The 16145-nt window shown below is 44.3% G+C and overlaps 1 protein-coding gene across 1 annotated transcript in view; it reads left to right on the top strand.

Moving 5' to 3' along the window:
• The window catches only part of LOC148450931 (vomeronasal type-2 receptor 26-like), a 63951-nt gene that overhangs the window by 38122 nt on the left and 9684 nt on the right, over positions 1-16145 (top strand). Inside the window, exon 4 of the mRNA XM_088462499.1 lies at positions 11154-11450. Within this exon, the coding sequence (XP_088318625.1) occupies positions 11154-11450 (297 nt within the window). The remainder of the gene's footprint in view (positions 1-11153; positions 11451-16145) is intronic.

The raw sequence follows: 16145 nt of genomic DNA, 5'->3' as shown, positions 1-16145 counted from the left end.
TTGGAGTGACAGAGCAGGGGGGGATACACAGGGCATGTGCCTGGAGTGACAGATGGGGCTAGAGAGCACAAAGCATGTGGCTGGAGTGACAGATGGGGCTGGAGGGCACAGGGCATGTGGCTAAAGGGACAGAAGGGGCTGGAGGTGACACACAGTTCATGTGGCTGAACTGTAGTGACAAAGGGAGCTAGAGAAGGCACTGTGCATGTGGTTAAATTGACAGTGTGCTGGCAAGGAGACACAGGGCATGTGTCTAGAGTGACAGAGGAGGCTGGAGGGGACACATTGGCTGTGTGGCTACAGTGACAAAGGGGGCTGGTGTGGAGACATCGGGCATGTGGCTAAAGTGGCAGAGGGGGTTGGAGGGGAGACATGGGGCATGTGGCTGGAGTGATGAAGGGGGCTGGAGGGGCCACATAGTTCATGTGGCTATTGTTACAGAGGGGGCTGGAGGTTAGACATAAGGCATTTGGCTACATGACAGAAGGGACTGGAGGGGACACATAGGCCATGTGGCTACAGAGACAGAGGAGGCTGGAGGGGAGAGATGGGCTATGTGGCTAAAGTGACTAAGGGGACTGGAGGGGACACATAGGGAATGTGGATAGAGTGACAGGGGGATGGAGGGGACACATAGGGCATGTGGCTGGAGTGACAGGGGGTTGGTGGGGAGACATGGGGCATGTGACTGGAGTGACAGTGGGGGCTGTAGGGGATGCAGGACATGTGACTGGAAAGACATGGGGAGCTGGAGTGACACAGGAAGGATGCTCTGTTGTATGATGATGACATTGGTTATATTGTTCCACAATCAGGCATTTTCTGAACATGTGATCTCCAACATCACCCTGTTCCTCCTCCAGTCATAGGGAGGCTCATACTCTTCTCACACCATGTGCTCTGTGGCATTTAAACCATGACAGGGGTGGATGTTGTCCTGCTCGGGGCCATCTCTCTTCTGGAGGAAAGAGGTGGATCGTGGAGTTGTCCTGCTCGGGGCCAACTCTCTTCTGGAAGAAAGAGGTGGATTGTGGAGTTGTACTGGCTTGGGACCTTCCCCTCCGGTGGCCAGAAGGGTGGGGTGGCAACAGGCATCACTTCTCATCTCCTGCAGTGACTGTGGGCCTTATTTACCAATAAGTTTTATTATTTACAATGAGTGATAAAACTTGTTTTGTATGATAAATGTTGCTCCAGCCAATCAGCTCCCAACTGTTATTTTTCACACAGATGACAGTTGGGAGCTGATTGGCTGGAGCACCATTATCATACTCGTTGTGAATGATGAAACCAGTTTATAATTAAAGGCCCACAATGTGTGTGTGTGTGGTAGGTCTTGTGGTTATTGCACTGGAGTCTGACATTTCCTCAGTCTAGAAGTTATTCAGTGCTCAAATCCCCTGGAGGCACTTTGGACCTCATTCAGAGTCAGTCATGAGCGCCAATGTGCTCATATCCAACTCGATAGTTTGGCTTGCGCACGCGCAACGGCCGCACTTGCGTGCGCAAGCCCCGGAGCGACAGAGAAACTCTGTCACTCCGGAGCTCGTTACCAAAGGGGCGGCTGTCGATGTTGATCGACAGCTGCCCCCGTTTGGTAGGCGGGCCAGGGGGTGGTTTCCAAAATGGAGGCGTTCCTTTACGAACGCCTACCGTTAAGGGGGCGTGCACTGACATCATCAGTGATGTCAGTGGGGAGCTTCTTGCTCCATCAGAGCAGAAAGCTCCCTGGGGCTTACGAGTGCCCAGACCCTACCCTAGGGTCTTGTCGTAAGCCCTGATGGTCGCGATGGTGATCACCATCGCAACCATCAACCTGGTCAGTCATTAAGCTGTGGGTGGTAACCCACAGCTTAATGATCGTCAAGGAGACAACCGTTCAGGATGCAAGCAGCCGCCCTGATTCAGTGCAACCGCTTGCATCTAACGACTGCCTCTGAATGAGGTCCTTTGTTTTATGTGTGCCATGGCATAATATCATATAATGCCCAGCTAGGTCTGTGCCCATTGGTCATGCCTAGATGCTCATTCACCCAGTGAGATCAGACTGGATAAGAAATGAGTCTTGATCTGTGTCCCAGGGGTTCATCTGGCATAGGACGGCTAATGGGGCCTAGTCCTACCACAATATATTTTATACTGATGCACTGTAAGGGACGCCACATGCAAAAACAATTTGGATGATGGGCTTCTATTTATTATGACATGTTTCTATAGATTTCTTGGTTAATAGGTATTTCTCTTTAAAATGTAAAATATCTTAGATTTCAGCAGGTACTGTAGACATAATTTAAATAATCATGTTACAGCTTTGGTTTTAGACATGTAGGATTGTAATGCATTGCTTTACACTGAGTGAGCAGGAAGCACTTCATCATGGATGGCTAGCATAAAATGTGCTGGTGGCACTTGGGAACTCATTCAGAGCTGCTCGCAAAAAGCGGGCGCTTGCTCTGAATGAGGGCGGCTGCTTTTTTTTTTTTAGCCGGCCTCCTGACCACTCGCTAAGCTGTTGGTGACTACCCACCGCTTTTGCGAGTGGCCAGGTGATGGTCATGATGGTCGCGACCATCGGACTTGCGACGAGATCCTTGTGGTAGGGTCTCATCTGCCGCAAGCCCCAGTGAGCTTCCTGCATGAGGAGTGATGTCAGTAGGGCCGCCCACAAACGGCAAACTTGCTCCGGGGCCTGTCTACAAAATGGGGCGAGCTGTCGATCAACATCGACAGCCGCCCCATTTGTAGTGAGCCCTGGAGCGAGTGAATTTCTCACTTGCTCCAGAGCTTGCATGTGGCATGCGCGGCGCATGCGCAGTGCCCCACCAGTGACCCACTTGCGAGCGAGTCTGAATGAGGTCCTTGCTGTGACATAATCTTAAATTTCAGTAATACTGGTTGGCATAATATGAATGAAGGAAATAATTTTTTGCATTATATGAACTGGGAGCGTTACTGTTTGCCATATAATGATTTTGGGAAACTAATATTTGGAATACAATGAATTAGGGGCCATATTGTTTAATAGGAAGCAGTATGTGGCTGCCTGACAAAGGAGGAAATCCCGATCATCCTTAAGGTAAGTATAAACTAAAGTAATTATACCCCTTATCCCTAACCTCCCCCCCAGGTGCCTAACAATAATCCCCTCTAAGTGCCGTAACCTAACCCCCCTTCCCCACAGCCAAACCCTAAGTCTCCTGGGGGGTGCCTAACCCTAAACTCCCTCCCCCGGAGGTGCCGAACCCTAACCCCCCTTCCCCTAGCCTAACTCTAACCTCCCGGGGGGGTGCCTAACCCTAAGTCCCCCCTGGGAGCCCCTAACCTAACCCTCCCCCCCACGGCTGTCTGTACCCGGCTTACCTTCGATCGGTAAGCCGGGTGTCGGGTTCCCGTCATAGGTCTAATGATAGGCATTGAGATTTCAACACCTGTCATTTCTACCTTGCCGGGATTAAGCAGTCGGAAAGCCAGCAGTCAGCATTGCGACCACCGGCTTCCTGACTTCTTCCCATTTAATAAAAAGAGTTGTGGGTACTACTCTTTGGCACAATGTGAATTGTGGGGACTACAGCTAGGCATTATGTGAAATGTTGGAGCTGCTCTTTGATTTGTGAATTTTGGGGACTGCTATTTGGCATAATGTGAATTGTGGGGTGTCAGTAAGGGTTGGAACTGGGACCACCCATTACCACATGTCTAGTCTCACCTATGCTCAGCGGGTGGAGGTTCATGTGTGGCCATGTTGTGACATCATGATGTGGCCGCACACTGATGTGAAGAGCTGAGGACGTAGTCTAGTCAAATCTTCTAGCTCTCCCTGTGTGGAAGGCATGGTCATGAGGTGACTGGCTATATATATATATATATATATATATATATAGTGTGTGTGTATATATACGTATACAGTATATATATATATATATACATACACTCTACCATTCAAAAGTTTGGGGTTACTTAGAAATTTCCTTCATTTTTGAAAGAAACGCACAGTTTTTTTCAACGAAGATAACATTAAATGAATCAGAAATACACTCTATACATTGCCAAAATGGTAAATTACTATACTAGCTGCAAACATGTTTGGTAAGCGCATTAGAAGACTAATGGATGATTAGAAAACACTTTAAAACACTTGAGCAATTATGTTAGCACAGCTGAAAATGGGTTTGCTCATTAGAGAAGCTATAAAACTGGCCTTCCTTTGAGCTAGTTGAGTATCTGGAGCATCACATTTGTGGGTTTCATTATACTCTCCAAATGGCCAGAAAAATAGAACCTTCATGTGAAACTTGACAGTCTATTCTTATTCTTAGAAATAAAGGCTATTCCATATGAGAAATTGCCAAGAAACTGAACATTTCCTACAATGGTGTGTACTACTCCCTTCAGAGAACAGCACAAACAGCCTCTAACCAGAGTAGAAAGAGAAGTGGGAGGCCCCTGTGCACAACTGTGCAAGAAGACAAGTACATTAGAGTCTCTAGTTTGAGAAATAGACACATCACAAGTCCTCAACTGGCAGCTGCATTAAATAGTACCCGCAAAACGCCAGTATCAACGTCTACAGTGAAGTGGCGACTCAGGGATGCTGGCCTTCTAGGCAGAGTGGCAATGAAAAAGCCATATCTGATACTGGCCAATAAAAGGAAAACATTAATATGGGCAAAAGAACCCTGACATTGGACAGAGGAAGATTGGAAAAAAGTGTTATGGACAGAAGAATCGAAGTTTGAGGTGTTTGGATCACACAGAAGAACATTTGTGAGACACAGATCAAGTGAAAAGATGCTGGAATAGAGCCTAACACCATCTGTCAAGCGTGGTGGAGGTAATGTGATGGTCTGGGGCTGCTTTGGTGCTGGTAAAGTGGGAGATTTGTACAAGGTAAAATGGATTTTGAATAAAGAAGGCTATCACTCCATTTTGTAACACCATGCCGTACCCTGTGGACAGCACTTGATTGGAGCCAATTTCCACCTCCAACAGGATAATGACCCAAAGCACACCTCCAAATTATGTAAAAACTATTTAGGGAAGAAGCAGGCAGCTGGTATTCTGTCTGTAATGGAGTGGCCAGTGCAGTCACCAGATCTCAACCCCATTGAGCTGTTGTGGAAGCATCTTGACCGTGTGGCATGCAAGAAGTGCCCATCAAGCCAATTTAACTTGTGGTAGGTGCTTCATGAAGTGTGGTGTGATATTTCTTCAGATTACCTCAACAAATTAATAGCTAGAATGTCAAAGGTCTACCAGCTCCGTTGTGCGTATGTGCTGTGGGCCACCATCGACCCGGTTGCGAGCGCTCAGTGCTTGCGACCGGGTCTGAATCAGGCCCCTAGTTCCAAAACTTGCAGGGAACAAAACGAGTATGATTCAGAGCTGATTGGCTAGTGGCCCTTGAAAAATAACTAGGGGTGTGCACCGGCCACTTTTCGTGTTTTGTGTTTTGGTTTTGGATCTGGATCTTTCTTCGTGTTTTGGATCTGGATTGGTTTTGCCAAAACCACCCTTCCGTGTTTTGGGTTCTGGGTTTTTTGTTTTGGATCTGTATTTTTTTTTAAAAAAGCATAGAAACAGCTAAAATCAGAATTTGTGGGTTTTTCTGCTCCTATGCTATTATTAACCTCAATAACATTAATTTCCACTCATTTCCAGTCTATTATGAACACCTCACACCTCACAATAGTGTTTTTATGTCCAAAAGGATGCACCGAGGTAGCTGGAAGACTATGCTAAGCGATACGAGTGGGCGGCACAAACACGTGGCCCATCTAGGAGTGGCACTGCAGTGGCAGACAGGATGGCAGTTTTAAAAACTAGGCCCCAAACTGTACATAATGCAAATGCAAAGAAAAAAAAGAGGTGCAAGATGGAATTGTCCTTGGGCCCTCCGTCCCACCCTTATGTTGTATAAACAGGATATGCACACTTTAACAAACCAATCATTTCAGTGCCAGGGTCTGCCACACGACTGTGGCTGAAATGATTGGTTCGTTTGGGCCCCCACAAAACAAACTGGCAATTAATCTGTCCCTGCACAAACTGGTTCTACGGAGGCAAGATGTCGTCCTCATCCTCCTCATCCACCGATTCCTCACCCTCTTCAGTGTTGTGTACATCCTCATCCTCACAGAATATTAACTCGTCCCCGCTGGAATCCACCATCACAGGTCTCTCTGTACGTTCTGGAGGCTGGTCTCCCTGGAAGAGTTGATAATTCATTTTTATGAACATCATCTTCTCCACATTTTGTGGAAGCAACCTCCTATGCCTTTTGCTGTCAAGGTTCCCGGCTGTACTAAACACTCTTTCAGAGTACACACTGGAGGGGGGGCAACTCAGGTAAAAGAGAGCCTGTTTGTCTCTTTTTCCTGCTAGTACAGGTACGGACTGTCTGACATGCCTACTTGGATGCTGTCACCAATGTAATCCTCCACCATTCTGTCAATGGTGACAGTATCATATGCAGTGACAGTAGACATGTCAGAAATTGTTGCCAGGTCCTTTAGTCCGGACCAGATGTCCAAACTTGGTCCTGCCTGCCCTGCATCACCGCCAGCGGGTTGCTTAGGATACCTAAGTTTTTTCCTGGCAGCCCCAGTTGCGGGAGAAAATGAAGGAGCTGTTGACAATTCTTAGTAAATTTACCTCTAGTACTGGACATTTCTTTTTTGGTTTCAAAGTCCTACAGAAAAGATTTTTCCTGAATTACATGGGCATTACTTTGGTATTTTCCCACATTTATCTACTTTTTAGCTACAGTATTTATCTTAGATAGTTTGGTATCTTAACAAAATACACTTTTTAGAATTATTTATTAAATAATTTGTTTGAGATGCTAATTCCTACTGCGCAGGTCTTCTCTTTTCTCTTTGTTTGCATTTTCTTTCTAGAACCCTCACATTTGGTTTTCTTGGACCTGCAGCAAATGGAATTTTGATTTTCTTGATTGTGCTATATTATTTTATTAAGGTTTGAAAGTGCCTTGTTTTTTGGTATTGTGTCTTTGCTGAAGACGGCCTGCTATTTTTTTACCAAACCCTCAACTTCTCTACCTGTCTTACATAACATTTTGAATAACTTTAGAGTGGCCTCTTTTTATAAACTAAATACATTTAAATCTGATGCCCTCCCAATTAATATTTTCCCATCTTCACTATCCTTTACTTACCATGGTGTGCATATTCCAATATTAAAGATGTTTTGGAATTTAATCTGTCTCTGATGTTTGTACATTTGTCTGTGCTAGTTCTCATGAGATTTCATGGCTAGGTCGTATTGCTGCCTTCAAAATTACATTACTTTCCCACTATTTAATGATGTTTAAAAAATGAATGTTATCATATGTTTAAAAATAAGCCTCCACGATTAGCGGCCCATAAAATGGCTCTTCCAAAGTAATTAATCCTTTATCAATCAATCTGCATTTTGGCACAACTTTGCATCTGGTTTCTGCCATCTGGGGTCAAGCATTGGGTTGATCTAGGACATGCTACCATGGTGGGATATCCTCTAGCAGACCTACTATGGCTCCAAAAACAGGTCTGTCCCCTACCTAAGTTCTGCCTACTAGCCATTACTAAAGCTCTGAGGGTTTGGGATACTACTGTTATCTCTAGTGCAAATTGGGAATATATAAGGGATATTTGTTTCTCATATGTGTTTGTTCAGCCTACACCTATTGACTAGTCTACAGCCCAACTAGGTTGGGAATCTGTTTTGCAGTGTACTTTTACCCCCCTACAATGGGAAAGTATTTACAATAACTCATTTCATATATCTTTGTGTGCTAATCAAATTGAGATGCATTTTAAATTACTCCATCAACTCTATATTACTCCAATTAAGTTGCACAAAATGTGGTCCTAAAGCTCAAAATTCATCTGGAGGCAATGTTTGCAGGAGCTTACTCTTTTTCACATGTTTGGGATTGCCGAGTCATTCATGGTTTTTGGTTTGAGATTTTTGAGTTATTATCTAAAGTTCTTAAGGAGATTTTAGTTATTTTTTCTTGTTAGATTATATTTATGTACTATGACCCTTTGTCTGTATTTGATGGCAAGATACTACCCATATGCTGTATTTCTGTTTTACTGTAACTCCAGATGTTTATTTGCAATATGGACAATTGCCCTTGTTTGCTTTTTACCACCACGTTTTTTTTGTCTTTAATTCCCCCTTTTTTTGTACTTTATTATGTTTTCAATAAACTAATTGTTGATGTAAAAAAAAATAGACTAATCTGCGGAGCACCCTAGAATTACAGGGATAGATAACAGGTGAGGCAACAAGAGCTCAGCTTCAACTCTCAGACACTGCTTGCACAGAAGGGGATGGGGCCAGTCCACAGCCTGTAATACTGCACAGAAAGAGAGCTCAAAGAGGCAGAGGCATGTCTCACTGTGCGGGGGCGGAAGTGCCTTGAGCACTGATGGACACCTTGGATGTGTGATGTGACCAGGAAGTGTTCTGCTTAGAAACTCACCAGAGCTCAGTCAGCAGCAACAGAGGAAGGAAGAGAAAAGACACAGTTTATGATGCAGGTAGGAGAATCAATAGACACTGAAGCTTAGTGTATTGAGGTGAGTGTAGTAGGGTGTGAGACAGGCTTTCAGCATTCTGACCAGCCCTTATGTGTGCCTCTCTAGCCATTGACCATTGACTTCACCACATGTCAATTGAACCTGGTTCTGATGAAGGAGGGGGTCCAAGTACACAGAAGAGCAAAAGACAAGGAAAGAGCTAAAAATAACAGAAAGACAGATAGGAATGAATAGCAGAGGAAATGAAAGGGAGAAAAAAATCCAAGAGAATGAAAAGAAAGCTATCTAAAGAACAATCAGCATTTGTCACAGACACTTCCTAGATAAACAACCACCACCAAAGAGGCTTATCCCCAGTAAGGCAACATTCATCTTATAGGGTAAGAATATGTGATTGACAATTGGGCCATCACCCAGCCTTGTGGTTTAACCCACTTCCTGCATAGTCTGCCCTTAGTTTTTCTTATGTGCAATCCAAGACACATGAGATCTGATGTCCTGGGATTATGATGTTTTGTCTCGATTTGAGACTCAAATTTGACTCAGAACCCCCAAGTTCAGCTGTATTTGGTTTTCAGGAAAACTAAACTGCTCATCTGATTGTATGATGAATGTCACAGGCTGAATACCGACAGCAGTATTCCAACATTCAGAATCACAAGAGGATTAGGTAATTATCCTAGCCCTACCCCCTAATCCACCTTTCCCGTGGCCTAACCCTCCCCCCTAGTGCCTAACTCTAACCGCTAACCCTAAATCTCCCCCTAACCCTAATACTTACCATCTGGATGTGAGTGGTTGGGATTCTGGCACCTGTTATCAGAGCTTAAAACAGCCTATCCTTAATCCTCCCCCTCCGCAGCCCAACCCTAACTCCTAACCCAAATATTTACCAATCAGATGTCAGCAGTCGGGATTCTGGAGCTGGGATTCTGACTGCTGGAATCCCTTTGACCGGGATGCTGACTACATCCCTGCTAGCTCTATACTACAAGCTGTATCCCAGCATTTCTACTATACATACTCAGGGGCAGATTGGGCCATCAGGAATTGAGACACTTCCCACTTGGCTAAACTCCATGTTTCAATAGATGAATGGGGGGACATGTGTCAGGGTCCCCTCTCTCCGAGGGCCACCCATCACTGATTGGATTGGAAGTCTGATCAGCAGTCGGCAGTTCTGTGTCACAAAGTGCAGGTCATCTATGCGCGCACATAAAAAGGGGCATGTATATCATTTTTAGAGAGTGACCGCATGTCACCTCCCCATTCTTGTCATGGTGGGGGCTTGCTCAGATCTCTGGGAGCTTTTGGGCATATCCCAGCACAGTGTGGGTGATGTGTGTGTGTCATCCATCACTCCTGCAGCGCTGCTCAGTGACATCATCTGAGGGGGTGACACCAAAGTAGCTCTGCTAATACCCTGTGTGCCTACACCCCCTAGTGATGCCACTGGTGTAGTGCACTCATAGTGAAACATCTGTATATCAGTGACATGCAGTGAGGTAAATGGCTGGGGAGGCACTGGCAGTGACATGCAGTGAGGTAAATGGGGAGGCACTGGCTAGTATCGGAGCCAGATGTATAGATACATATATGATCCTGAGGGTACATGTGAGCATTGTACAAAGGTGCAGCAGTATATAGTGCTAGTAATTTGTGGAGTTTTGATCAGGCATGGGCAGAAAATGTAGATAGGGGAGGCAGTGCCTCACCTGCCATAAACTGTTTACTCCAGAGTTTTGACTATAAAAATTATTAGAATAATACAAAGAAGATATTTATAATATATATTTTTTTCTTATCATTTTTATAGTAAAAAATGTGGAGTATACCTAAGAATGACAGTAAAGGCTCTGCCTCACCTGCCTCACCTCACTGCACATTACTGCTGTATATAGCTATAGAGATCTGCCTCACCTCACTGCACATTACTGCTGTATATAGCTATAGAGATCTGCCTCACCTCACTACACATTACTGCTGTATATAGCTATAGAGATCTGCCTCACCTCACTGCACATTACTGCTGTATATAGCTATAGAGATCTGCCTCACCTGCCTCACCTCACTGTACATTACTGCTGTATATAGCTATAGAGATCTGCCTCACCTGCCTCACCTCACTGCTGTATATAGCTATAGAGATCTGCCTCACCTCACTGCACATTACTGCTGTATATAGCTATAGAGATCTGCCTCACCTCACTGCACATCACTGCTGTATATAGCTATAGAGATCTGCCTCACCTCACTGCACATCACTGCTGTATATAGCTATAGAGATCTGCCTCACCTCACTGCACATTACTGCTGTATATAGCTATAGAGATCTGCCTCACCTCACTGCACATCACTGCTGTATATAGCTATAGAGATCTGCCTCACCTCACTGCACATCACTGCTGTATATAGCTATAGAGATCTGCCTCCTTCCTCTATGGTGGCAGCTGGTTAGGATTCTTGCATATGTTTTTGTATTATCTTCCTTGATGGCGCTGATTATTATACGTGCTCTATGTAATGTATAGCCTCAAATCTGTACATAAGAAATAATGTCATGAAATGATTTGCTGTTTAATTTAAAGAAACCAAATCTAAAAATCTTGCAGAATTAACATTGAACAGTACAGAAGCATATTGTCTTTCATATTTGCTGTTGACGAAATTAACAAAGACCCCGACCTTCTCCCCAATGTTACTCTGGGTTATCATGTGTATGATACTTGTGCGGATACAAAGAAGACCCTACACTATGTCTTGAAGATATTGTCTGGAGAAAAGAAGGAGGCTCCTAATTATTCATGTAGGGAACACGGGGAAGTAGCCGGATTTGTCGGTGATTCTGGTTTCCATACAAGTCATGCGATGGCCCAGTTACTGAGTCTGTACCGGTACCCACAGGTAAGTGGTCTAGCACTATACACAGAGACACACAGTGCCAGCCTGGGTCACTATGAATAAGAGCTAGTGTCACTTGTATGTATTATCAACACTGTCTCTGAGATAGATAGTGATCATAATAACAATAGGGAAAGGCAGTGGTTTGCTATTGTGTAACATATGAAAATAATTCCACAGATATCATTGATGGTCAATCAGCCAACAATAAAATGTCATCAGGATTTATAACATTTGTAGTCAATGTAGCACCAATTTAGTGTCATGATGGAACCAGCCACTTCATCCTCCAATATTGTATGCTACTGTGCATGTGCAACCATACCATGCTTTCTCAGCTCTGTCCTCCATGCTATAAGAATGTGCCCCTGATAATCTCCAGCATTATACTCATATGAGGTTACACGTACCTGCTGCATTATCCATGTGTCATACTGTAAACTTGTCCTGTCTGGTTATTACACCTAAGACCTGGTTACATTTTCTACTGTGTGGACTAACCTGCATCACACACCACTGCCACCAATATCAACTATAGGATCTGACAATACATGATGGGTCCAGGTCACCGAGCTCTCACACCACTAATGTGTTCAGATTAATGATACCAAGAACAGTGATACGGAATATGTGACAAGGAATCAAAGGATATGAGTGAGTACAGAACATTCCTTTTATAACAATAAGGGTGATATGTACAGTGCAGGAGCAAGCATGAACTTTACCAAATTAGTGAGTGCAGAGAAATACACTACATGGAAGTTTATTTTCCCAATACAGTTAAAAAAGGAAACATTATGCAAAGTTACTAGTGCGCCCGGTGATAATCCTAATCCAAATGATGTAGACAGACCCATGGGAACTGTATGTCTAGCTGTAAAACAGCATCTGTATTCTATAATTCATGGGAAGGTAACAGTGCATGAACTGTGGATAACATAGCAGATATTCCTAATGAGACTAATCAACCTGATGTGCACTCTGGGCCTGATACAGAGATGTACACAATGGTGATTTTTATTCAGATGAAATAATTGTTTGCCATTGCACATGTTAACCATACTGTGCATTGTTTTGTGATTATGCCCACATGGAGGATCCATTAGCAAAGTGAGTGACAGGTAGTTGGCTTTTGGGTGTTTATAATGGGGAATGGTTAGAATAACACAGGCCTGTACATCCGTTTAAATGCTGTTCCATGGGCATGTATAAAGCAGCCATTGTGATATCCTTTGCAGCCTGGAAGCAGCCTGCGTGTCAGGAGAGCTGCTCTACTTGAGGTAGATCAGACCTTCTGCAAGGGCTGTATGGCTGATCAATATGCATCGATGTTACCGATGTTTATTCTGGTGCACAACATTGTACGGATATTAGTAGGCAGCAGTGGGCATCTCTATGCTTGGGTATACTTTTCAATAATTAGCATATTTTTGCAGCTGCAATCTGTGTGAAATCGCAGCTGTGATCGCATTAGTGCCCATCTCTGTACAGAATACGTTCACATTCACATTCATGTTCTTTCATGGTGTGTGTTTTTTTACACATTTCTTTACAGGTGTACTACAGGTACCAGAGGGCCCTTAATGCCCTGCATGCCGGTACTTGTGGTTCTTCAATTACCAGCATGCGGGGGAGGCTTGCTGGGAGCTGTAGTTCAACTGTAAATACAATGCTGATATTATTATTTTTTACATACAACATACACTATGAAGCTGCCACCCACTGCCCTAAGGTGGCAGGGATAGCCCCGGGCTATCATCCTAGGCCAGGGGCACCCTGGAGAGGGGTACCCCTTTATTGGGGGGGTAACCAACTCCCCAGGGATCCCTGGCCTGGGCTGGCTAGCAGTCAGGACTGATGCTGTGGCTGGGGGGCCTTGTGAAATGGCTCCCTTGGCTCTGGCATCAGCCCCCAGCTAGAAAGGGTCCGGTGCTGGTTTTAATTATAGGGGTACCCCTACACATTTTTTTCCCTATAATTAAAATCAGGACTTGCCCTAAAGCCTAGTGCTGGTAACTAATTTATGGTGGAACCCTATTCGTTTTGTTCCCTGTAATTTTAGGTATCAGGACTGGCTGGCAAGTACGGTTAGGCTTTTCGGGGGGACCTTATGTTATTTTTTTTTTTTTTAAATATACCCTATTTAAACTATTTACAGGCAGAAACATACAAAAATCACAATGATTTGTGTATGTTTCAGCCGAACTCGCAGCTCTAGAGGTGAGTGTTTAAAACTTCAATTTTGCAGAGAAATTGCAGGCATCTCACCCGAGATTGTCATCTAGATTCTTGGTATACCTTTTAAGTGAAAATTACTTCCGAGTTAGCCCGATGGTGATAAGATTCAAGTTTGATATCTCACCCGAGTTATACGAGTGAGAAGAGAGAAATTTCCCTCTAACTCACCCGACTTGCCTTTAGTCAATTTGCGAGTTGAAAATCATGCCTAAACTCTCCTAAGGTTGGCATCTCAACCATTCTCGATTCTTAGTAAATTTACCCCCTAGACTAATCACAAACTCAAACATACACCAGACACACACAACTACTGGAAATACAATAAAAGAAAAGAAAAGGGAACACAGAGTAAACAAACGTTAAAAACAAAATAAAAAAACAGATAAATACACAAAACAACTTTCAATAACACTCACCAATCACCAAATCCCACCACAACCACCAAGATACAGTACATCTACTAACTGCCTCCTCTACACAATTGCTATCTCCTGCCACCATAAAACCACTACAGTGCACGTGTTCCATGGTTTGGGGCATTTTTATAAATGATTTGTGATGGCACAGATGCATGTGATGCATTGTATAATTTGTAAAATGATAGGAAATGAATTCCGATAATGGTTGAATTTAATTGGTTTTGTTCACTTTTCATCACTTTCAAGCACATAAATTGGTTTGCAAAGTCAATTTTACGTGGTACCATACAAACAAAATCATCCTGAAATCGCACATGATGCAAATCGATGAGTATCTGTCACAAGCCACTGTGCTGCTAATGCTGTGTGGGGTGAATACCAGACAAGCGCTCACTGAAGTCTCCTCCTTCCTCCTGTTAGGATCTGTGGTTAGCGCAGTTCCAGCCTCTGCACTAATTACTGCCTGTCTGTGTGCACTATCAGGTGCACATTGATTGATTCTCCTGTCAGAACACAGACCAGGTGCTCAATAATCTTTCATTAGGGAGACTTGCTTTAGTTGGGCCCTGTTTCTGTTAAATTCCAGCCAGCCCTTCACTCCTTGCCGGTGATAGAGTTTCTCGTACTTCCAATTCTTCCCGTCTCCTGTTTTCCATTCGGTTTCCAGAGCCAGTCTACTGTGTTTATCTACTGCTGCTTGTCCTATCCAGACAGCACAGTCTGCATTCCACCTGCTCATGCTGATTGTGTCATCTAGGTAGCATGGTGCGCTTCCTCCACATGATGCGCCAGTCTGTGTCTGGTGCCAGTGTCAACCCACGGACAGTGGCCACAACTCAGTGGTCCAAGTGCGCAATCTGGCACACCATCGCCAGTATCATCTCTGCGACAATGGTAGCAACTCAGCATCCTCAGTGCACAGTCCAGCACACCATTGCGCACCATAATCTCTTCACAGGGCTTATCCCTGGATCCTGGCAAGGTAAAAGCTATCATGGATTAAGAACAACCCACAATGCTGAAGGCCATTTAGCGATTCTTGGGCTTTGCTAATTATTATCGGAGGTTCATTAAGTCCTTCTCCTCTATTGTGTCACCCATTGTGGAGTTAACGAAGAATGGAGCATAGGTTGTGAATTGGTCTCCTAACGTTATTTGGGCCTTTAGTATCTTGAAAGAGGCTTGTCTGTCAGCTCCTGTCCTCCGGCATCCTAATCCTGAGTTACCCTTCATTACATAGAAACATAGAAACATAGAATTTGATGGCAGAGAAGAACCATTTGGCCCATCTAGTCCCATTTTTAAACATATTATTACATCACATTACATTACATTGTTGAGGTTGATGCATTGGAAGTTGGAGTAGGTGCTATTCTGTCGCAGAAGGATGTCAAAGATGGCAAGCTTCACCCATGCGCCCTTTTCTCATGAAAGTTTGATTCAGCAGAGAGAAACTATGACGTGGGCAATTGAGAGCTTTTGGCCATTAAGTGGGCCTTTGAGAACTGGAGGCACTGGTTAGAGGGGGCTAATTATGTCGTAATGGTTCTCACGGACCATAAGAATCTTGAATATATTGAGACTGCAAAAAGGCTGAATGCGAGACAGGCCCGCTGGGCCTTGTTCTTTACTCAATTTAATTATGTGATCTCATTCAGACCTGGATCTAAGAACATCAAGGCGGATGCCCTGTCTCAAAGTTTTTCCATCACTCATTCTCCAAGAGGCTCAGAAGAGAACATCGTGCTGACTTCTAGAATCCATTTTGCTGTGACCAGGACCGTGGCAGATTCTCTCAGCTCGTGCCAGTTTGAAGCCATTTGTGAGACACCATCTGGAGTGCTCTTTGTCCCTGAGAGACTGTGCAAGGAGGTGCTGAAGGAATTTCATTCTTCCAAGATGGGGGGTCAACCCGACATCGCCAGAACTCTGGAGCTGATGTCCCGTTCCATTTGGTCGCAGTCCATGTTATGGGACACTTGGGAATTCGTCTTGGCATGTGATGTCTGCTCGAGAAATAAGACTTTCCATACCGCTCCTC

Source organism: Taudactylus pleione, unplaced genomic scaffold, assembly GCF_031769625.1.
Source record: "Taudactylus pleione unplaced genomic scaffold, aTauple2 ptg001253l, whole genome shotgun sequence".
NCBI classification, from domain to species: Eukaryota; Metazoa; Chordata; class Amphibia; order Anura; family Myobatrachidae; genus Taudactylus; species Taudactylus pleione.
The sequence above is the reverse complement of the archived record's forward strand: the minus strand, read 5'-3'. Positions and strand labels throughout refer to the sequence as shown.